This window comes from Clarias gariepinus, chromosome 7, assembly GCF_024256425.1.
Source record: "Clarias gariepinus isolate MV-2021 ecotype Netherlands chromosome 7, CGAR_prim_01v2, whole genome shotgun sequence".
In the NCBI taxonomy this organism is placed as follows: Eukaryota; Metazoa; Chordata; class Actinopteri; order Siluriformes; family Clariidae; genus Clarias; species Clarias gariepinus.
In genome coordinates, this window is record NC_071106.1 from 19,078,879 (window position 1) to 19,102,924 (window position 24,046).

Sequence of the window (24,046 nt, forward strand, 5' to 3'; positions counted from 1 at the left end):
TTTATAGTCTCTCTCTCTATATAGGCAGTGGGGGCTTAGACAGGCTCTGGGTTGGTGATCGAAAGGTCGAGGGTTTAGGGCCCGCCACTGTTGGGTCACAACAGTCGAGTTCTTGGGCAAGACTCCTAACTCTACGCTCCACACAACCCAATTGCTGCCTGTAACGCCAGGCCCAAGTCCAGCTAAAAAATGGGAAGGTTGCTATGGATCATGCAGATCAAACGATCCGATGTGGTGATGCCTAGAATAAAAGAGACAAAGTCCAAGAAAGAAAAAAAATGTCATCTGGCTGTATTTGCAAGATAGATGACTTTATTAAAGTCCACCAAAAATATGCAGTCTGTTAGCCTGTATATAACAACAATAACAACAGTGTTCTTGTAAAACTGTCTTCTCAGGGTACATTGTAACAACGGTGGAAGAGAAAGAGAACACAAGTCCGGATAAAAACTTCAGTTACCCTTGGGACTGAAACACAATTTGATTAAAAGTTTGTTTTTCTTTGCTCTTCTCACAAACCGATGGGGCATGTCAATGCAACACTGACAGTTAATTGGACTTGGCAGGGCCGAGAGTTCATTCGTCAGCATTGTGTGGGGCTCACCTGTGAGGAGCAGGACAATCAATGTCTCCTAGGACGGGCCGTAATCACTGCAACGTTGCTGTGGACTGCAGGGTTAAGCATCAGGAGACTGCTGGAGTAGGAAGATTGGAGGGAGACTGCAAATAATGCCACCCACACAAAAACACATACAGACATGTTCCGACCCACAGAATATCTGAGGCCACAACAGTAAAGCATGGATGGCATACAGCTCCTTTAAGCAGTTGTGGGCCCATGCAGAGGTGAAACATAAAGGTCGTCATCTCTACAGAGATGCTAGAAATTCTTTTGATCAGCATGCTCATACAGTATGTCTCCAAATCCACTTGACAGTCAGTGCCAATCTCTGTCATTGTGTTTATTACTGCAGGTTCACAGCATTGTTGAATTCCCAAATTTGATGGGTTTATGCAGTGTATAATGTAAATTACAGGTTTATATTAATGTGCTCATTATAATAATTTCTAAAGTAACAACTAATTTATAGAGAATCAGATGGCGGGTAATCACAATGTTAACTTGATCTTAATTTTAAAAATTAGGCCAGGAATCCCAGTACAGTATGCCAGATATTTGTAACACTGAGTTTTCATAAGCCTTCTCAAACAAAATGTTTTTCTCGTCTTTTGTATTTCAAGAAAGAGAATGAAAAACAATCGAGTGTTACACGCTGTAACATTATTAAGCTAATATATAACTTAGCAATAAGCAACTTGCTAATATTCCATAACAAAGAGAATGCCTCAAGAACTACTGACCTGTACGCTGAAAAGGCTCTGTAATAAGTGATTCCATGAACTCATAAAAACTGATGTCGATTTACACTACTCTTCAGTAGCCTCATCTCATCATAATGGGACCTCGTGTACCACCAGAGATTGCGGCTCTAGAGCTACAGAATTAACATCTCGATCTCGCTATGATGAGAAAAGGCTTCATCAAATGTAATGATCAATGAAATAAATTGAATCCTGTAGTGCTCCTTCATAAACATGGAAATGAACCATAAAATCAAGGTTGACTCATAGACTGTGAAATGACCACAACAGAGGCTTTGCTTTACATAAATATGCTTGCAGTAGCTGGCAACAGAACTGCTAAAGCATTTCAGTGATTTTAGACCCACTAACCTTCTCCTGAGGACAAGTAATAAGTGTTTTTGATGTACCCAATAATCATGATTATCTAAAGGCTTCTGGCACTCAAGACAATGTTCAAGAATCTCTCTTTAAGTGTAATGGCAGTGCATCTGTGTGATAACTGTGGAAGAAAGCAGTGTCGATTTCTGTAAAATTACCAATCCAGCAATGATTAGCATAACTATTACTGTCACCTACTGATTATAATTTTGGAGCTTTTGGAATTCCAACAGTAATAAGACTTGATGAAACAAAACTAGCAGCACAAAAACAAAGGAGCAAGGAACAAGTGGAATTTTCTCCCTAACATGAAATTTTGTTAAAACAACTATATTTGCAAGCATAAATATTTGCATGAGTAGCTAGAACAAATTAAAGCAATTGGGCTAGCACTGCTGAATTGCATCATTTGATTTATTCTCCATTAAAGTAAACAATTACTGTTCTGTATGCAGTGGAAGAATTCCAGACAGCATCCTTTTTTATCTAAAATGCAGGGATTTATTACAGCTGGGGCACTCATATTCCAATATGTGGATAAACTTCAAAGGGTGTTTAAGACAAACCAGGACTTGTGATGAAATTTCTTGTGAATGAATGTGTAAACTGATTGACATTTACAGAAGACTTCAAGCACCATACAGTGATGAGAACCTTAGCAAAGCATTTGAATGGTGCAAATGTTTTAAAGAAGGTCATATGTCCAAGAATGAAAATCCAGCTGAGGTGGCTTAGAGTACACGACAGTCGTTCCATGAAGAATCAGCGAGTGGAACACCTGATGCATGAAGATTGACCATATTCGGAAGCGACATATCTGTGTGTGGGAACTGTCCTAATCATGTAAACATTTTTGAAGATTTTTTTGCACATTACAGGAATTCGGTTAGGAGTTACGTGTTTTTGCCTATCCCAGTGCAGTACTGAACTGATTTCCACATGTTTAGGTAATCAAAAGAGATCCCTGGGGCCAGCATTTTAGACATAAAGTCCAATCATTGCTCCGTTGTATTGAGAAAAGTTTCTACCTTGATGGTATCCAAGCACTAGTAAAATGCTGGTATAAATGCATTCATGTAGAAGGGGATTATGTAGAGAGATAAAGGTAGCTTTTACTCTCATAGCTGGGTTCTTTTATTCTGCACAATCAAGCCCTGGTATGACCAGAACGTAATTTCGCCCCTCGTAATTTCCAAGCACAATGCCGCTTCATCATTATGAATTTCATGTTGGAAAATAATTAATACAATGCTGACGTGGTCATAATCTGAAAGGTGAAAAGGTCATAGAATGGCATTTTAAGCCTTTTCAAATGGACAAATGATGGATTGGACAAAAATATTAGTTTATATAGGAAATTATGTTTTTTTCTTCTCACGAAGGATTGAAATGGTTCTTTCAAAAGATTCAAATCTTAACATTGATAGTTCATCTAAAAAGCTATAAATAAGATTTAAAAAAGTATGTTATGATAAATTGATTTTTTTTTCTGTGTAGTACGGACTAATTGTAGTTTTTTTAATTGACTAATTAAATGTTCACAAAATCCACCCTCAACAAACAATGCTCAAATATTGTAGTTAGTTTCAAAGCTCCAATTTTTTTTTCTAACATCACTATCAACGACGTCTTTGCTTTGCCACTGCTTTGCCCCCTGTGACATCAGAGGTGCAGACCATTGTCAATTTCTTACCGGAATAACAAAATGCAGGACAAAACCACAAATTATGACCTAAAGTGTAAAGCTGTAAACACCTGACCTCAACTAGATGCTGGTTATCCATTTTAGTAGCCATTTATATTAAGTTGTTTCCTCCTTTTACTTTTATAACAGTCTATACTCTTCTGATGAGGATTTATGCAAGATTTTGGGGATTTTCTCATTGAACTATTGAAGCATTACAGAGGCTGCTCACTGATGTTGGACAGTAAGTCTTGATGTGCAGTCAGTGTTCCAGTTTTTTTTTTCACTTTACAGCAGTGATTCCGTTACTGTGTCACTCAATCGAGCGTCATTAGAGAGATTTATTTTTTTCGATAAAACAGTGTTTCCGTTGTGTGCGCGTGTGTGTGTGAAAAAAGTGGAGGAAGGATAACTGTTTAAGACGAGAAGAGGGAGAGGGGCTACACACAAACACACACACACACATACACACACAGCGCTTGCGCGCACAAACGGAATACTTAACTGTCGGCATTTATTTTTAAGGTAAAGTGCGGGTTAAATGTTTTATTTTTACTTTATATTTTGTGTTAATTATTTTTATGTATTATTTTTGGGGGCTGTTGAACAAATAATGAGAGTTTCTAATATTTCTTATGAGAAAATTCAATTTGGTTTACAAGTGTTTTGAGATACGAGCCCACTTCCGGGAACAAATTATGCTCGGAATCCAAGGTTCCACTGTATATAAATAAAGTTATTATGAACCTTATTTTTATTAATAACCTTCTTCTTATTATTATTTAGAGTATAAAAGGCCCTATAAATAATTGGTTGATTCCAATTTTGTGGTGACAGTTTGGTGAAGACCCAGATATGTGTATGATAGACTGGTGTGTACATTCTTTCGCCCGACAAGTATATTTAATGTGCTTAAGGTTTTATGTTTCCTTCAGTGAGTAGCACAGAAAACAGTCACGCATTTCATTCTTCTCTGTCAGCTAAAGCAAAACACCACTACAGTAATTTACTCAACCAATTAATTAAAAAAAAAAATCATTCCACAACTGCATGCATGTCTCTAATCACAGATGGGCATACACATCTGTCAACTGCCTATATCCGTCTAATCACAGATCTAGTCACAGATGGATGCAAAAAGAAATTTGTCCAAGGAACCTAAACTGGTACAGGAAATTCTCTGCTGACTTTCTGTGCCCTTATACAGTATATTTCTCATTCTTCCCTCATGCTCATGCTCCTGCTCCTGAGTTACTAGTCCTGAATTACTGAGGTCAGTTGGGGATGCCAGCAAACAGCAGTCCTCAAGAGCAGTTCAGTGTTAACAGTGGAGATATGTTCCAAGCAGGAAGTGTAGTAAGCATCTGGGATTAAGAAGCTCAGCATGGTACATAAGAGTGTTTTGGGACTGCTGGGCCACTGGGCCAGCGGAATACCCAGCGTCTGACTTAAGCTCTCCAAGGGGAATGACTGACAGCATGTTTCTTCATTAAACTGAGTGAAGACTGAGTGATATTGAAATTCATAAAATTTCTATTCATAAGCTAGAACCTCATACTGTTGTTTATTGAAGTTAAAACACGTGAAAACAAAATACACTAATCCATACATTTCATTTTGTGCTACAATGAGGCGTCCTAGTGATTAAGCTGTGTTTTTATTGTGTACACATGCACTGTTAGTTGAGGTATCACTGTGTTTGGAATGCACAATTACAATGTGCAATTAGATGCTGGCTCTCTTCCTCTTCTGTCACCTTCTCTACATGCAAGTAGCTAAATAATTAGAGCGAAGGACCCATAGAGATCAATCCACACATGCATGCATGCACATGAAATGGTGTTGGGGTGCATCCTGCTGTGTAGAGCCTGTGCTGTGAGTTTAGAGAGAGAAATGGTGACTGGTAGGGACCAGAGACGAGAGAAAGGGAGGAGAAAAGGAGGAATGATTAAGAAGAGAATGATTTATTTAACGGCTTTATTGATAGCTGCAGAGATACGAAGAAGGGAGTCATTTTCTTTTTTTCTCTGTCTAAGCCTTAATATCTGTCCTCTCTACTGACTTTTTTTTTTCTCTTCACTGTTTCCTTTTTAAATGCATTTAATTCAAATGTAATTCAATTCAGAGCTGGAAAAGTGATATCTATGTACTAAGTATTTTTGGGGTGCCCCCTGAGAAATAGCCTGTTCAACCCTCTGAAATCATTTTACACCAACTTGAATCTCTGTCTCTTTCTATTTCTTCCCCTTGCTCTAACAAAGTAGCATGTAAGTGTGCTGCTGAGGGTCTAGATTGACAGCATCTGTGTGAGAGTCTTTGCTGATGAATGAGTTATCCATGAGCAGATGTAATTCCCACTGCTCATTCCCCATTCTCCCCTTCATTTAAACCCCTGCTTCAGCATTGCTCACTCTCATCCACTCTCATGCAGAGTATAATCATTGACACCACCCCCTCGGACCTCTTCTATTAGCACTTATCTGTGCAGTGTACATGTGTGCTTAGTGGCCTGACAAGAACATCCACACGATTACTTCTAAAGTACACCCATGCTGACGGCACGAAATTGCCTGCAACAACTTTAAGCTGTTTTTCACAAAAAGTCTAACATCGATGACTCGTACTGTTTTTTTTTTTTTTATCAAATATAAGCACAGTATCATGTGTTTGATTGATTATTATTTATACCATCCTATTGCATCTGATGTGTTTGGGGCTCTATCACATGGGTTGCCTATTTGCTAAAAATTAGATCATCACATATGACACATCTGATCTTAGCAATGTTCCAACAAAACGAAATATGCTGTGAAATTACTTTATCAATTAAAAAATTTCCACCAAACAAAAGTCAGAGAACTTAGAAATCTATAGGAATTCAACTATCGATTTTTAAAACTTGGAACAAGCATTCAAATATAATCAATTTCACCTTTCAAAAGAGTGGTGGAAATCTAAAACAAATGTAAAGAAGTAGAGCATGTGTGTGAGAATGAGTGATTTATTGCAATAGCTCCAAGTAAGTCCTCTGGCTACATTAATAATTAGATTTTTGCTCATTTTTAGTACTTGTGGCATTTCTAAAGTGCATCTTCATTCTATATTGTTTATGGTTTATGATTGGGTATAGAAGTGATATGTTCCAGTGACTTCCAGCAGGAATAAACCAACAAACCTACTGTAAACTTACTTTACTATTTCTTTTCCCTGTCTCTCCTTCTTTGGTTTCTTCCACATCCCCTCTCTTCTTGATGCTGACCTATATTGCAGGCTCCTTGTGAGTGCTGCTCTATTAACGAATGCTGGTTGGCCCCTTTGATGCAAATCCAAATCACCAAAACACAGCATGCAACCTCAGCTCTGGGGCTTGGTGCCACATTTAAAGTTTTTTTCCCAACAAATCTCTCATCATCAGTGGCTTTACCCATTTAACCAACACTGCAGGTAACGCATTAAAGTAGCACCAAGGACACACAGGTTCATTTTACAGTTGCACCTCATCTTCTACAATGGTTATGAGGTTGTGTTTTGGCACTACTGTTAGTCTCTGTCAGGCTGCACACAGTTTATAGACTGATGACAGAATTCACCCAACCTCTCTATCAGTAAAGCTAACTAACACTCCTACATGAATGGATGAGGGTAAGACAGAAGGAGAAAAATAAAGGAGAAGAAAATTTACAGGGAATGGCAAAAAAAAAAAAAACATGATGCGCCATTTATGTGCAAGGGAAAAGGGCAGATTTAATTTAAAAATTGGCACTGGTTCCTGATTTCCGCAGATGAAAGCTCATAAATGAAAAGGACTGGCCCCATGCCTGGCATGGAAATAGGAAAGTTATGAATAATGCTTAGGTTTCAATCACCAGGTCTGTTTATATTACGGTGGATTAATATTACACCTGCATGGAGAAAAACATGGCCACACACCAAAACAGACACACCCCGAAAGAGCTGTTGTTATTCTTCTGTTCACTTTCAGCAAGCAGCTTCTCGAAAGGCTGCATGGCAAGTCTCCACAGGAAGTCAGTATAGGTCATTAGCAGCATCCATGTTCCTATCTTGAGCACTGTGGCTATTGCTGCTGGGTTTGCTGCTGATTTAAGGGCTGCTGGTAATCATGAAATGGCTCTTTTGTTAATGAAAATGGCCAATAGATCCATATACTACTTAGGAACCAGTGATTCCAGCACCCATCATTCACTGGAATATATATGTAGTGAAGAAGGCAAAAAAAATAAAAAAAAATCCCACAACAAAGCTGAACAGGTCAGCAATAAGAATGAACAAACTGGGTCAAAATAAAGGTCAGGAACTCCACATCACTGATGTCATGATCGCTAAGTAGCCCTGCAACAAAGTGGGTTTACAGTGTATTGGATGGGGTAGGTCTGTGGATGTGTTCTCTAAGTAAATGCTACATTAATTCTAACTTGACACGCTAGGAGGCCAGCTGAGTTCAGCAAGTTTGCCATCCTGGTCCTGACCCTGAGGAGGTATAGTTTGTTTCTCTTCTCCACCCATGGTTCTCTCCAGACATAAATATTGAAAGAGTCAATACTTTCACCTATCTTCTGCTTTCTCTGGAGTTCTCTTTATCTTTCTCTATCTTCCTCTCTCTAGAGTCTCTTAAGAATTCAGCATTTTGTTGATTGAGGACTGAATAATCCGGTTCTCCCCAAGAGTACCCTGATTTACCGTGGTGAAGGTAAACGCTTAGTACAAAGAAAGGGTTTTTATTTCCACTGCGGTTCATTGTTTCCTCTCTGCAGCTAGTCATAGTATGCATTTCTACAATGTTGGACATTTACAAATGCTTTTGAATATGTAACCAATTATACCATTATTATTTTTTTATATAATGTTATGTATATTAAATAATGAATAAAAAATATATTAACCAAAAATTATCTACTGTCTAAAATATGTTTGGAGGACCACTGGATTAGGTTTGATTTCTGAATTCAGGTGTCATCTTCATTCTCTTAATCCTGAGATGTAATTAAGGTCTGTGTGGAGTTTTGAATGTTTTCTGCATGTGGATTTCATCCCTGAATGGTCTCCAGCACCCAACACATTTAGGTTGATTGGTTAAATTACCCCTAGGTGTAAATAACTGTGAGAATATCTGTGTGTGTGTGTGAGAGAGAGAGAGAGAGAGAGAGAGAGAAAGAGAGAGTGTGTGTGTGAGATAAACAGACTGTTAGCCCATCTATAGTGTATTCCTGCCTTGCGCCCAGTCTTTCCAAGACAGACTTTGAATATAAAACAACCCTGAACTGGATAAAGCAACAAATTTCTCTTTATTCTAAGGAAGATTCACAGTCAAAAGCTGTAACAAGGTTTAGCTAACGTGCTGAGATGGCACCTCAAATAATCATTAAACAAAATACAACCTGAACACTCTTTTGTCTGTGTGAATAGGTATGCTGCCTTTCCATAGCTTTGCAATAATCACTAGTTGACCTTTAAGTGTTGAACCCAAAGATCATTCTTCATTTCTTGGTTTTTAAGCACTGCTCTCATTTCAGAGAGATCCCTGCTGTTTTGGTCTCTAGGCTTTTGCGCTTTGAAATTACAGCGTGAGAGTTGAATACCATTGTAGCGTAAATGTGATTGTGGAGAGCTTTCCTCCTGTGCTGTTTTCTCTGTAATAGATTGAAAGCTCCAGCAGGCAGACTGTGGTCTCTGGAGAAGGGAACAGACATTACACTGCGAGCCAGAGGGCCTTAATGAAGTGAACTGTGCTCTCAGAGTTAATGAGAGAGTGAACTCACCACTGGAGCAGTCCAGTCCTCCCCAGCCTGGCTCACACTGACACGTATCAGGGGACACACAGCGGCCATGGGCACACTCTTCAGTACACAGAGCTATCAAAGAGAGAGGAAAAGAAGTTCTTAATGGTTACCCATACAATATTCACAAGTAATGTGTGCCAAAGACACTGGAATCTGCCAACTTGATACACAGATGTAAAATTTACTGTCTTTGGCATGAAACTCTCAACTGTAACAGTTTTGAAAAAAAAAATGTCTTTATACCCATTTAGTGGATAAATGTAAATCTGGCTAACAACCAAAGCTGGCAGTCATCTCTTTTTGACATAATACTCACATTTGCACTTTCAAATTCAAAACCATATGAATTACTCAATGACTCTCTAAGAGCTTATGTCCTTGGTCAGGTTAACACAATGTGCCTCTCTAGCTCCATCTGAAAAGAGCTAAAGTAAGCTACAGCAGGCACGAATAAACGAGCTGTAAATCTCTTCAAATTTGATCAGGCTGCATTCTGCCCAATCTCTAATGCGTCTCCTGCCTGCACTCCAGCACCATTTACCTACTGTAGCATGGAGCTTTCCTGATCACTCCTATTGAGAAACATGGCTGCCAATTGATTGGACAAATGCATTAGTATTCCTGGCCCCTGTTTTTAGTCATAGGTTCAGGTTCAAGCTGGTAATAAAATGGCCTACATGAAGGCTTTGGCATAGTCACAGCTTCCCCCCCACCTATTTTTTTAAAGACAGGAACATGGGGATGTGCATTTAGCATAAATAATGTTGAGATAATGAAGGTCACCTGGCCAGCAGGACTCAAACTGACATGCTCTTATCAGAGGAAGGAAACACTCAAGGCTTAAAGTTTCATGGAAGAATTCACTATGATTGGAATCACCCTTCATTCTCTCTCAAAATATGGGCAGGGGGTGGCTCTACAGAAAAAAAGTAGCATGTGCTGTTTGTCCTTTGAAATGCAAAAATGCAAGTATATATATATATATATATATATATATATATATATATATATATATATATATACTGCAATTCCTTTCATTTTACTTCGATGCTTTATTCAACAATGTAAGCCACATTTAAAAGTCTCTCAGTAAAGCCTAATATTTCAAGTTCTGTCACATACACAAGAGCCTGAAGTATGGCACAAATCTTAAATGTCAACGCCTCAGGAACAGGAGCAAACACTGCCAAATGGAGCACACATGCTATGTGCAATGCATATTTATAAAAAACATTACATGCCATATTTTTTTTACATATTTGGAGGCAAGTAAAATTCTGAGATTATAGCCAGTGAAGAAATCAAGATAGCTCTGATTGAAAAAAAAATCTAATGGGAGGTTGAGGACACAAGAGCTGAAAAAGCCAGATGACTGTATTGTAAATCATGCCTTTGTGCACTTGTTTTAAATACTGAGCTAAAAATGGTACATAAACGTATAGATAAGTTAAAATTAAAAAGTGTTCATCAAAGAAATTCACATTTCATGGTGTGTATGTACGTAAGTGGAATTATGAGTGCATTTATGCAGCTGGCACTCCCTTCGGCTGGCTGCAGTAGACAGAGTAGGCAGCAGGGCTTGGGCTTGGACAGCATGACTATGGATTATCACTCAATCAGGCTCAACTGGGCACTGAGCACAGACACAGAGCGTGAGATAGGAGAGAGAGAGAGAAAGAGAGAGGACAGAATAAAACACCCAGAGGACAGAAGCACAAATTGCAGAAATGCTCAACAGGCAGAAATGCTAAAACTTGACACTGGCGAATAATGCAGCATGGATTTATCCAGCAACAGCAAACCAAGTGTTAAAGCATGCAACAAAGCCATGCCTTGACATTTTGTGCTGACTAGAAATGACCACACTGCCACTCTTAATGCAATGGTGATGCATGATTCCTACATTCAGCAATTTCTGATAAGCTGGAAGTTGGGACAGGTATTTAAAACATTTTAGTGTCTGGAAGTTGATATGTGGGTCTATCATATCTTTCTCAATAAGATTCAAATGGATGTACATTTCTATAATCTTACATTTTAATTAAAATTCAATGAGTCATATTTGCTCATGAGAGTGATTCTATGGACGCAGGGAGAAAATTGAGTCTTTCATTTAGATAAAAAGCTAATCACACTCATTACATTGAAGTGTTATCAGACCATGTAATAGCAGGGCTAATTGGTGATTGCCATGTAGCATTGATAGATTGGACATTCCTCAGTGAATTCAGCAGAAAAAAAAAAAAAATGTAGAAAAAAGCACTGGGCTTGTAACTATTTAACTCTTATCAGCTTCTTACTGGTGCTCTCATAGTAAATAAGGACAGCTCAAGAGAGGAAATGATTCCGCTCCCTTACTTCACAAAAACACATTGTAGAACAAAACACAATGAAAGAAAACTGTGTCTGATGTCATTGTCCATGGAGCGCCCTAACGTCAAACTCACTTAATTTTTAATTCACACAAGCTGATAATAAAATCATTGGATATAAAACTACAAATAGATATGAAAACAAAAAAAGCTGAAAAGCAAAGGCAGCCAAATCCTTATAAAATGGAAGTCTCACAATCTCTGCCATCACCATCATTAAGATGTGAAATCTACTTCAGTGTGGAGCCTGAGGCTTTATTAAACCTTCTTAGTCTAATTCTCCTGCAAATAGCAGCAGAACGTCCATCATTTCATTAATGCTGTATTGCTAAGCAGTCAACACTCTCCTACACTCTCATCCAGAGGTGAAAGTTAACACTGGTGGGGCTTCATGAAAAAACCTTTAACACAGCATGAAGATCTCAGTCTGGATGATTTTCCCAATTGTTATATTAAAAACTACAGATGTTTAATTTAGTTATTTTTAACACAATCATGGGAGAGTCCAGTTTCCATTTCACCTGTCCAAGGTTGAAAATAACATAATTTTGACGGGTGCATTACCGTTTAAGATTCATTGCAGCATTATATCTTACATAAATGCATTCATGTACAATTTCCATATCTACAAAGTAATATTTTAACCTATAAACATGTTTGTTTGTTTTCTTTAAACACAAAGTGTTTACAGTTTAAACGAGGTCTGGTACCATGTAGCCAAAAAGCTAAGATGACTAAGCCATGCAGATTCTGTACAGTCCTGTAAATCTCTTAATTTTCTTTTTATATTTAGACTTATTCTGCTTTAGAATATGAGATTTGTTAACTACTGGGACCTAAGATTAAGTCCCAAATAACATAAAATGGAAAGCTAGCGCACTAGCTATGTAGCTATGTACAATCCCTTGTCCTACACACCAATTAGGGGACTTGATCCGGGGTTACAGTGGGATTTGTGATTCAGAGCAGTGTTAGAAGCTAGTTAGCTTTGTAGCTCACCTTAGCCATAAATAAAAGAACACAAAGGCAACTGGGACAGACTTAGAAGCAATTACAAAGTGCTGCTTAAAATAACATTATCAGACTTGCTTTCTAGCTAAAAATGCGTCTCTAACTGATTTTGAATGTGGGTTTTTGACAGATAGCTCCTCTCCTCAGAATGGCAGACCGTACCGAGGAGGCCCAGGTAAGAAACTGGCTTAGTTGCCAAAAGACAAAAAACAAAAGTATTAAAAGTATATTTATTTGAAGTATGTATTTTAGTTAGAAGATGATAAAATAATTGCTACTAATAAATGTTGGTAATGTTGTATTGCTATATATATATATATATATACTGTATTGTTGCAACGTTATTTTTTTTAAAGTAACTTTACCCTTCTAAACATTAATGTTGGCAAAAATCCGCTAAAATCATCAAGAATTTTGTCAAGTATAAAAAAATGGGTATATATTTTTCAATATTTATATAATTTTTACTTTGTTGCACATGTTTAACTGATGTAGACAATGTTTAACAAGAACAGGGTGTTTCTGAGTAAAACACAATCATTTAAGATACAGCAGGTACATTTACCCTGTTCACTCTCAGTAACCCCATCATTAGTTCTGGGCAGAGCATGACAGTGTTTCAGTAGTTCCTGATTAAGGCTTTAAAGTAGTCTAAAAAAAAGTGAATTGGTCTTGGTCTTTCATGAGTTATAGCACAACCTTACAATTTATCAGCCCCACATGGGACAGATTCTCTGCTACTAGAGAAAAAAAACTGCTCAACAACGGCACTTATGAGAAGATAAAACCTAACTTTTAATTTGAGCAGAAAAGCAAAGATCAACACCTACGTAATGAAAATGGTTCTAATACAGGCTCGTGTCCCTAAGCGTTAAGTATCGGCACTGCTACAAAGCTCTTAATCCTGCCGGTGAGAACAGCAGGATTAACCACAGAGCAAAACCAGCAGAAACCTAGTGACTGCACGCCTGCCCTGAGCACCCCACTGCCACACACACACGCGCGCGCACGCACGCACGCACGCACGCACGCACGCACGAAAAAAAAAAATTACACAGCTTACAGTATGCATTTTTGTTTTCCATCATCCCTAATTCTAAACTAAACCTTAACATAGCATATATCATAAACACAAATAAAATATACATATTTAAATTTTTCAATAGCCTAGAGTTTGGTTTAATCTACACTGCACACACAAAAGGCTATTTAATACTACAGTCAAAACAATGAATACAAATTCTTCCTATTACTACTGACTAGAGTATTTATATATGACTCAGCTGGCTATTTATGTACCTCCTACATTATTATGGTGCATAAATTATGGTTTCATCATTATGGAAGCATAAGCCTAATTCATAATATAATAATACTGTACAATGTTGTGGTTTGGTTGGTCAGAGTGTATGGGAAGACAACTGCCTCACCATTTACTTTTACAAAATACAGGTTAAATACATTTCTCTATAACAGTCTACCAATTTATTTCATTCCCTAAAAAGGGTCTACTAATGTTGTCTCAAAACTGTTGTTGTCAATATTGAGAAATAGATTTTATGTTTGCCATCTTTCTTCATAGTAGTAAGTGCTTAGGATGTTGTTTTGGGTGCTATTCTATGCGAATGAAAACATTATTGATTATTTTCATCGCTTCTCCTCAAAGATCCCTAAACAATGTTTCATTGCTTAGCTGCAGCTAATCCCATGGTTGATACTTGGGTTGAGCCTTTAAGCTAAAGACAGAGCAAAACTGTGTTTTCATCAATAAGCACAAAAAAGATCATCTTTTACCTCAATGAAAAAAAGTTGAAATTGACACTGATCTTTCTCATTCTCACTCTCAGAACTACAGTGATGACAAGGCTCAGATTGGACAAAATATAGGGAGCATAGAGAATACATCTCCTGCGTGAGAGGTTTTTTTCTATACTCCATATAAATAATTGAGGGCTTCCAAATCAAACAACAAAGGGTGACATGTCATCTGGTCTCCGCATAATGACAGTGGCACAACAACTGTTGGGTTTCTATGTCTATTTCATCAAAATGAATAAAATTCTCTTTGATAGAACACAAAGGAAATGAAAATCAATTGAAGAATTAATGCAACCGTAGATAACTGCATTGTAATTTTGTAATCAGCATTCAGGCTGTCAGTGGTTTATTTTTCTTTCTAGATGTTATTGAGTTGGAGCCCAGTTTAATGGCTGCTGCAGCTTACACATGGCTGGTAAAATGCAGTTCAGCACGGTTCCTTGATTTTTCTCATTGTCCTAGATATTCACTTGGGGAAACAGGCAATAATTAACTTGATATGATTCAAATGAGCTCAAAGAAACAGAGTAGAATATATTCCCTTTGTGCACTGACAATGACCCACCAGCAATTTACAGTTTGGAGGTGTAGCTCTCTTCTGAAATTGGGTTAATGTCTGGTGACTGGCTTGGGCCAGTCTAAACATTTCACTTTTTTTTTTACCTGATGTGGAAGTCGATTGTTGTGTTAGCAGTGTGTTTTGGATTATGTTACTCCAGCCCAGAGGAGTTTGTTAGTAATGTCACAGAGTTTTGTTTAATTTCAAGTAGCTTCATTGTCTCATATTCATCTATAAATCTCAATCCAGGATATCTTCAGGCATAATCAATTCTATATGCTTAGAAGGACCAGCTCAGGGGTCCTAAGCGTGGGTCTGTTTATAGTTTATGTGTGTTCTCCCTGAGTTTGCATGTGGCATGCATGTGCTTGTCAATATTCTGAGTGTGTCACATTATTAAAATTTTCTCTGTGAAGTTCATGCCTTGGAAGTTGCCAGATTTTTCTTCAGTAGAAGTGATCAAGATGAGTTTTTAAAAGGCACCACAAAAAAAAAAAAAAAACTTGATCCAGCCCATCGTATTATGTTTTTTTTTATTTAGTTATTTTTTATTCTGCCCCAACTATTAAAATTGTGGGCAATATAATGAAACTACAAAATGCTAAATTAAAGAATTTAACATCTAACATCTGTGTATGACATTAGCAATTTATCATACGTTTAATTTGCTATTTGAGTTGCCTTATTAATAAAAGTATGTTTTTTGCTAATAGGATGCACCATCCTGGAAGGAATCCATGTCCAGGTATCCAGGTATTGATCTTAAAGATAATTTATGACATATTGTTATGAAAATCAGTCACCATGATAGGCAATGGCTCTGATAAAAAAAATCTCCTCAGAGCACCATGTGAAAAGTTTTTCGTTGACTTTGCTTTTTTTTTTATATATTTTTTTACAATTTTATGTTTGTCTAAATATTTAATAGATTAATTAAAGCAAATTTCATAGAATCATATGTAACTGTTAGAGGCAAACGCCACTTTAAATGCACCAATTTTGCAATTTTTTTTTTTTTAAGTTTGCAGTTACTGTACATCTGAGATCTGACCGCCTACAGTATGTATATGGACAGTTTTGGCTCTACATAATTACTATGTGTATACAACCTTTTTTGTGTGATTATAGCATTGTCAATGTGACAATGGCTTGACCCTTTATTTCTCTACTGGAAATAATCCCGGGATAAGCCCCAATGACCACACTCAGCACTTCTGTCACTCCACTTTAGAATTTAGATGTTATATCTGCTTTAAGATCAGTAGAGTGATGGTCAATGTGTTAAGGTAAAATTCCTAAACCTGCAAAAATCTTAGATTGAACTCTAGTCTCCTTTTCATGTTTTCTTTTTTAAAAAGTGTTTTACAATTATACTCACTTAACCATTGACCTTCAGTGCTACATTCATTCTAAATTCAAGATTTCTATTTAAAGTTATTGCAATACACATCATTTAAGGAAAATCCATTTTAATTAGCACACCAGTAAGCAGTCAAAGCATTACACCACAGTGAACAATAGGCATCCCTAGTGCCTGTGTGCTTCTCATCAAGACATACAATATGCAGAGGACGTATGACACTGCAATCATCACAGGTTAGTCCAACAAGGGAGGGGAACGAACAGCAATCCTGGCTGCATACTAAACAGATATCCATCATGGTTAATAATGTTGAGTAGCCGTGGATGGATCAAATCCTATTATTTGTTATGGTACGTGTGTTGATTCTTATCCCCTCCCTGGAGCTCAGTGAGATTGTCATTTACTCCATCACCTTGACACAGTGCTAGGTGAGGTCCTTTCACTGGGAGATTTGTCAAACAACTGCTGAACCATGTCCTCAGAGGTCTTGGCTGACTGATAGGATCCACTCACTCATGATTAAAGTGAATTAGGTGAAAAACAACTCTGGTCTGTATGCGACAGGTGCACCAAGAGCTAACTAAACACGTTCACAAATGCATAAAAAGGCGGTTGTGAGATAAATGCAAACTTGTAAATTCTCCCAAGCCTGGAAATTTCAATCATATTTCATTTACCACACGTTTAAACATGACCCTTATATACAAAATATAGAAAACATTCGATTTACACTATTAAAGGAAGGAGTTTACAAAACCTGTTAATTTAAGTTTAAACATTTTTTATTACTCTCTTGCTATGGGAATGAGAGCAAACCATTCAGAAAGAATAAAAACTTCTTATGCCCAAATTGTGACAAATTTACTAAGTTGTGTACTAATGTTGTAATTCTGATCCTCTGAAGACTGTAGAGCACGAGCAGGGACAATAATGCAACGAACAAATTATGGCTAGAGGAGCAGAGTTGGACAAATGCATCTGAGTAATAGCTAAAAGCCTGATGCATGCCTCCAGAGGGACACGATGGGAAAGTTAAAGGCTTTAGAGGGCATCGCTCAAGAAGGCAGGAGAGATGAATACTTTTATCGTTGCCATAACTGTGAGCGAGAATAGGGAAAGTGGGTGGTGTTGATTTAATGGGAAATTAGTGTGTAAAAATGGAAAGAGACACTCACGGACACACAAGTCTCCACTCTCGAAGTATCCTGGGCAGCACTGGGAGCGGCGACGGTACATAGTACGTACCCCTCTCCGGTATGCTGTTTTATAGCTTGTTCTGACATAAAATGAATATATACACACACACACAAAAGAAAAAAATATTTTTATGCAGGCAAGCAAATTCCTGTAGACCACATTTGCAAGAGCAGATTAATTAAATATCAAGTCAAGTCAACTCAAGTAGGCTTTTATTGTTATTAAAACCATATATTGTACAGTTCAGTACACAGTGAAACGAAACAAGATTCCTTCAGGACCAAGGTGCTACATACTGTACAACATAAATTAACAAAACTAACTAGTTAACTAAGAAACCTACAGTAATTAGCTGACTAGCTGAGACAACACAGATTGACATTTTAAGTTAACAGAAAACTATCTAAGTCCTATACAAAATAGACAACATAAAGTGCACGTGCAAATGTGCAAACAAGAGTGAGAACATGACAATTCATAAACAAGAAAAAAGGTTAATTAAAAGCCGCAGGTGAAGGACATCTCCCTTACAGGTTGGATATTGAAAGCCAGTGACTCGGTGACTTCAACATTTTATCTGGGAACATCACTGATAAAGTCTTTAATGTGGCTATAAAATTGATGCAGCATATGAGGACAGTCAAAGGGCTATTTCCATCTCGGCTATGACCGCTGCAATCACTGTCAGTTACATTAGAACAGTGCTATTACACAGGGTCTCATTCAGCAACTCTGTCTTTATCAAGACTGATAGTGGAGTAAGAGGGTCAGTATTAACTAACAGTAAAGCTTACCTGTGTCTGGTGCATTTGAACCAGTTCAGAATGTCTGTGCATCTGGTGTAATAGATTTGGTCAAATGGATGTGCGTATGACTCTTGCACCGTCACCGCATAGCTGATTGGAGAAAACAGCAGAAAAAGTAGAGTCAAATACCTATTGATTGATTTCACTAGTTTGCCTTTACAGGTTTTCTGTCAGATTGCATTACAAGGTGGTGGTGAAAAACCAACAAATTATTTGAAATGACAGAACCTGCTAAAAGAAATTTGATTAATCCATGGATCATTTATCCTACCACAAGCATTTGATATTTAAAAAAAAAATGTTGATGTAAACTGTGTTTTGATAAGATCAATTATGGTTGAATACAAATACTTTGCTTTCCATTACTGTTTGATTTGTTTCTCATTTTTCTTAAAAGTCAAGATTAAATGACTACAAATTTTACATCTTCTTTCCAAGCCTAACTTCAAAACTAAAAGATTGCATAATTAAATCGTTCATCATCAGCAACTGTTATATCCTAGTCAGGATTGCAATAGATTTGGAACAATGGACAGGGGCTAGGACTCCACCTTGAAGAGGACAGCATAAGAAACACCAAACAGACAATAACAAGCTTATCCTTGATCCATGGACCCTAGAGATAAGAGGCGGGAACACTACCCATTGTATCACTGTGCTGTACATAACAAACACATTTTAATAAAAAAAAAAACTTTACTGTATCTTTTGCTTTAAAGTACAGACAAATATATGACTTCCCCCACCCTCCCACAAAAAAAATTGTCTACAGCGAGGCACTATGTAATCGTATATATCCCAGCATTCTTCCCCACCATACTGTGAAGAAAATAATTCTGGCTTATTTTTCATAAATGACACTCCCTTGCACAACTCATAATTATTCTAGGAATATGCTTGCTAAGATTGATTAAGGCAGAGTACATTGATCAATTTGAAGCCTGTTTCATTTTTAGAAAAGTATCCTTACACACACACCTACAAACTCTTTGTCTCTTTCCTCCCTAGGGCTAGCTCAGCTAAGGATCAATAATGTCCTGAGCATTTACTGATTGTAACTGATCTCTATGGACCAGCAGGTTTTGCCAAATCAACACTCTTCAAACACTGTCCTTCATGTCCTGTCAACTGTCTCAAAATGTCAATACAATTAGGAGCAGAAAGAAATCTAAAACTCCTAAAAGGTATGTAATGCTTGCCAACTCTGAATATGCAAGCAGTGTTAGGTTTTAAGTACATTTCTATACTGAATGACAAGGATTAGGAAGAAATACTTTTTAAAGAAGAAAAGAATAGACAAGCTTTTGTTGAAGCACCTCTTGAACCTATTTTCCATTTTTGAGTATTTAGTTTTAGATGTTCTTCCATTTCTAGACATATTGAAGTTGTTGACCAATAGGAAGTAGGGGTAAATAAAGTTGACTTGTTATTACTGCTCTTTAGTCCCCAAAGAGCAATAATCCCCACTCCTGCAAACATATTCGTTATTTGAACAAGATGATTAATTGTTAAGAAAATAAATAAATATATATATATATATATATATATATATATATATATATATATATATATATATATATATATATAAATATATATATATGGACGGTTTTTGCCTGTAGTCAGAATACACTTGAGCTGATTGTGGATACATGACTTGACTTCTTGCAGCATGGACCTCTCTCTTGCTCCTGAATCTTATGTTATGCACTGTAAACTGAATGTGGTATTTTTTTATTGGATAAGGATTAAATTAAAAGTTTAAATTAACGTAATAGTACAATGTTTAACCTGAAGTTCTTAAAAACAAAAACATCCTATCTTTCTTTTTATTGTGATCTGATCTAGTGATTGTGTCCATGTTCATAGAATTATAAACTAACATCCCTCAGTCCTCAACCTGACTGTTTTTTTTTCTGTTTTTTTCTTCTTCTGTTTTTTCATGAAAATCTATTATTTACTTATTTTTTCCTTTGGGCGATATACATAATTAAAGCTCCAAAGAGGTTATGATTTGAATAAAGGATTTTATAACATTTAAGCATTATAGATGGTTATTTCAGACTCTGAAAAGGTGCTTTTGTAGTCTGAGGAACACTGCTAGCAGTGACAGCAGTAATATTGCAGCAATTCTCATCTCAGCATGCTTGAATATACCAGGGACCTGAAGGTTCTAATATTAGTTCCTGTTCCCTATACTCTGTAAATGCACACTAGAATCAAGTACTAATAAGGACATTCTAAATCCCTATTTCTCAGTGAAGTCCACTTATTTTTTCCTTTAAATTTTTTCATTGTTTATAACTTAAATGAGTTCATGCAAAATACATCCACAATGTGAATGGTTGGAGTGTTCACAGCAATAGAACCACAAGACAGTTATAGTATTAAATGAAAGATAAGGAGGAGAAAAAGAGAGAGAGAGAGAGAGAGAGAGAGAGAATGCTCTTCTTACCTCTCCCAGTGACTGCAGACATTGGGGTCATCTGGGTTTAAACAGCACACACTCATAATGAACACCAACACAGCCAGCACAGGCTGAACTAGAAGTAAGGCCTGTCTCGGCCCCATGACCGTTCCTGAGAGCACAAAAAAAGAAGCATTGTTAGTAGTTCTATTTTTTAATTGTTTTAATATAGTCGGCGGTACATTCCAGGAAACACTATGAAAATGGCTTATTATGTGTATCATAGGTGGCACCCTTTGGGATTAATCATTGTTTGTTTTGTAATGTCAGATTATATTAATAATATGCTCAACTAAATAATATCTGGAAAAAATCTTTAGACTTTTAAATATACTGTATTTTCTTATGTAAAAAAAACTGAATAAAAGTCTTGTTTCTGAATGCTGAGAAGTGATTTACACACACTCTCTTTCTCTCTCTCTCTCTCTCTCTCTCTCTCACACACACACACACACACACACACAAGAAAAAAAAAAAAACACTAACTTCAAAATTTTACAAAATGTTTCATATCTGGAGGCCTGTTGTCTCCAGACAAAGGATGAGTGTGTGTACGTAAAGAGTGCATTCATTTAAGTTCCCCCTATTTTTTCTTAGAGACTTAAAAGTTAGGTGCATGAGAATATGATGGATAGAGATGGCAGTGATAGACAACATGTTCATCTTTACCTCTATAAAATAAGTTTGACCTGACAAACTACATACAGATGTTCTAGTGTGCTTTTGTGACAGTGCCATGTGCTTATGACAGAACTAATGAGATCCCATGGCATATGTGAGAGTTGAATAGTAAAGGTAGTTTTGACAGTCTGCAGCCACGGGCTGTGGGTAAATCGATATCTGTTTATTGTAAACACAGCATGATGTTTTTGAGGTGTGAATTTTCAACATGGCCTATTATCTCCTGATACAAATTCTCTTGGTGCATGTCTGGGAATAAGAGCCTTTATTTTACTGCATATAAAAGTATTACTAAATCTGTGCACATTAAATGGTTTATATGTGGGGAAGGTTTGCACTTGATAACATCACACATCACACATTTAGACAGTGTGTGCATTTTATTCATGAGTGAGATAAAATCTTCACTTCCCAGGAGCACCAGTTCCTCTAATGAGCCAGAGGTTAGAGTTGTGCTACCTTCTGCTCTTTGATGACTCATTCATGCACACACCCTCAACCCTGTACTCAGAATTCACTAGGCTTTTTTTTTTTTTTTTTTTTTGTTCTGACTCAGCAGAGAATTGCTGCAACTCTATTACACTAAAATGCTAATGGGGCAGTGTGTTTTCCCAGGTGACTCTCATGGCCTTGGTCAGTTGAATGCATACTGCTGGTAATCTTTAGACAGTATGAACGCCCTAATATTATGTAAGCAGACGCTAAGATTGTGCTAGGATGAAATGTCAAGTATGCCTTCCAGCTCACAGCTGACCAAATGTTGCAAATAAGATGACAAGACTTTCCTAATCAATTTTCAGTCCAATTAAGCCCATGTATTATAAATGACTAGAGTTTGTGATATGATCATTTAGTCTTTAGTCTAATACATCTGATGTTCTCATTCAGCCTTGAAACACCCAAATTCCAAGTAAATTTGTGGGAATCTGACTTTTTAACAGGTTGAGAAGAAACTGCTAATAACAGCCTGACTATCCAATTACTGAACAATTGCTCTTGAAGAATAAAAAGATTCTAATGGAACCTGATTTTGAAGTGTTACGTCTGAGTAGAAAAATAAGAAACAGAGCAGGGAGGAACATAGCAGACAAAAGTGATACAGATCCCAAGCAGCATGTGACATGGACATGACAACAGATCTTTTACAGGAACTCCAAACATAGACAATGTCCACTGTCAAAATTTACCCACTTAAAAATGCACAACATGCAAGACAATTTTGTGATTTAATATAAAAATAATAAAAAAAACAAGAACATACTCCTTGCCAAGCTAACTGCTGGTCCAAAGGCTATGAATAGACTCAAAATAAGCAAAGGAATGTTTTAGATGAAGTCAAACCACTCCTTTAAATCTCTTATATTCCCACAATGTCCACTTAAAATCTCTTGTTTCACTCTCCACTGCAGTGAGAGAAATTGGAATAAGAGAAAAAACATTAGCTAAAATGGTGATCATAAGGTGGTCATTAGCTACAAGTAGCCATGTAGGTTGTAACGTTTTGCTCCATAATAAACAGAGTGAGAATTCTTTCAATTCCATGTGGATTGTATGTCCACAAATGAAATTACACCATGAATCTGATGTTGATGGCTTATCATATAGGTGTTCGGATATGTTGCGATGTTGGTAATTGTAATAACGGTGGGAAACATGATAGTTAATGCTAATTGCTGACCACCATTCAATTTTCCTCAGGGGAATTATCAACACCTCATGAAATTCAGTGACATTTTAAAAAGCATTATTAACCTCCTTTGACCTGAACTCTACCAAATACCTAATGGTCCACAAATGAGGATCAGACAAGGATAAATATGCAAATAATTATTAGAAGATGTCATGTCCTCATGAGGTCATTCAAGTCTGAAGCAGTGTGTAAATTGTTTTACCTTAAATTTGGTTTGTGTTGGCATGATTTATTAATTAGTTATGGTATTTACAGCATTTGTTCTTCAGGTTTTTCTTCAATACAAAGCTGTCCATCACACTCTATACTGCTGGTAAGGCTACCTACCTGGTACTTGTGGTTTTATATATATGTTTGTGCCTTGGGCTGGGGATGGCTTCTCACAGTAGATCCAGTACTTCAAACCAGATTACACTACTGAGGGAATGCACCTGGGAATGGACAGAAAGAGAGATAGTGAGACAAAAGTTTCAGAACTGAAGAGAGAGCGACAGAGTGAGATAAACAGTGAGTAAACAACATTTGATTGAGAACGATTGGGCTCGGAATGCCCAAAGGGAATAATCGAGAGAACAAATAAATGTAAGAGGTACACTGAAGTAGAGATTCTATGAGAGAAGCAGTGGGACTGAATGTAACAGCTGCTAAATCCCTCATATAAAATCTACACGGTGTCTCTGCATGAAGATGATGATGTGCTGGGCTCACTCTTATCCTGAAGACACACAGGGGTGAAAGCCTACATTATCATAAGAGCCTGTAGTGTTATCACTGCTCGTCTTCTTAGGAGGCACCTCAACAGGCTCCTCAACAACAGGGCATGAGAACAAGTTATTAATGACACAATTGCAAGTGCTGCT

At 37.1% G+C, this 24,046-nt stretch overlaps 1 protein-coding gene across 1 annotated transcript in view; it reads right to left on the minus strand.

Moving 5' to 3' along the window:
- Positions 1-23,550, minus strand: part of megf11 (multiple EGF-like-domains 11) — an 85,894-nt gene extending 62,344 nt beyond the window's left edge. Inside the window, exons 1-5 of the mRNA XM_053499990.1 lie at positions 23,514-23,550; positions 20,804-20,927; positions 18,340-18,441; positions 17,524-17,624; positions 9,205-9,297 (exon numbers count right to left, since the gene is read on the minus strand). Coding sequence (XP_053355965.1) covers positions 9,205-9,297; positions 17,524-17,624; positions 18,340-18,441; positions 20,804-20,919 — 412 coding nt within the window. The 5' untranslated portion in view covers positions 20,920-20,927; positions 23,514-23,550. The remainder of the gene's footprint in view (positions 1-9,204; positions 9,298-17,523; positions 17,625-18,339; positions 18,442-20,803; positions 20,928-23,513) is intronic.
- Positions 23,551-24,046: the final 496 nt, after the last annotated feature.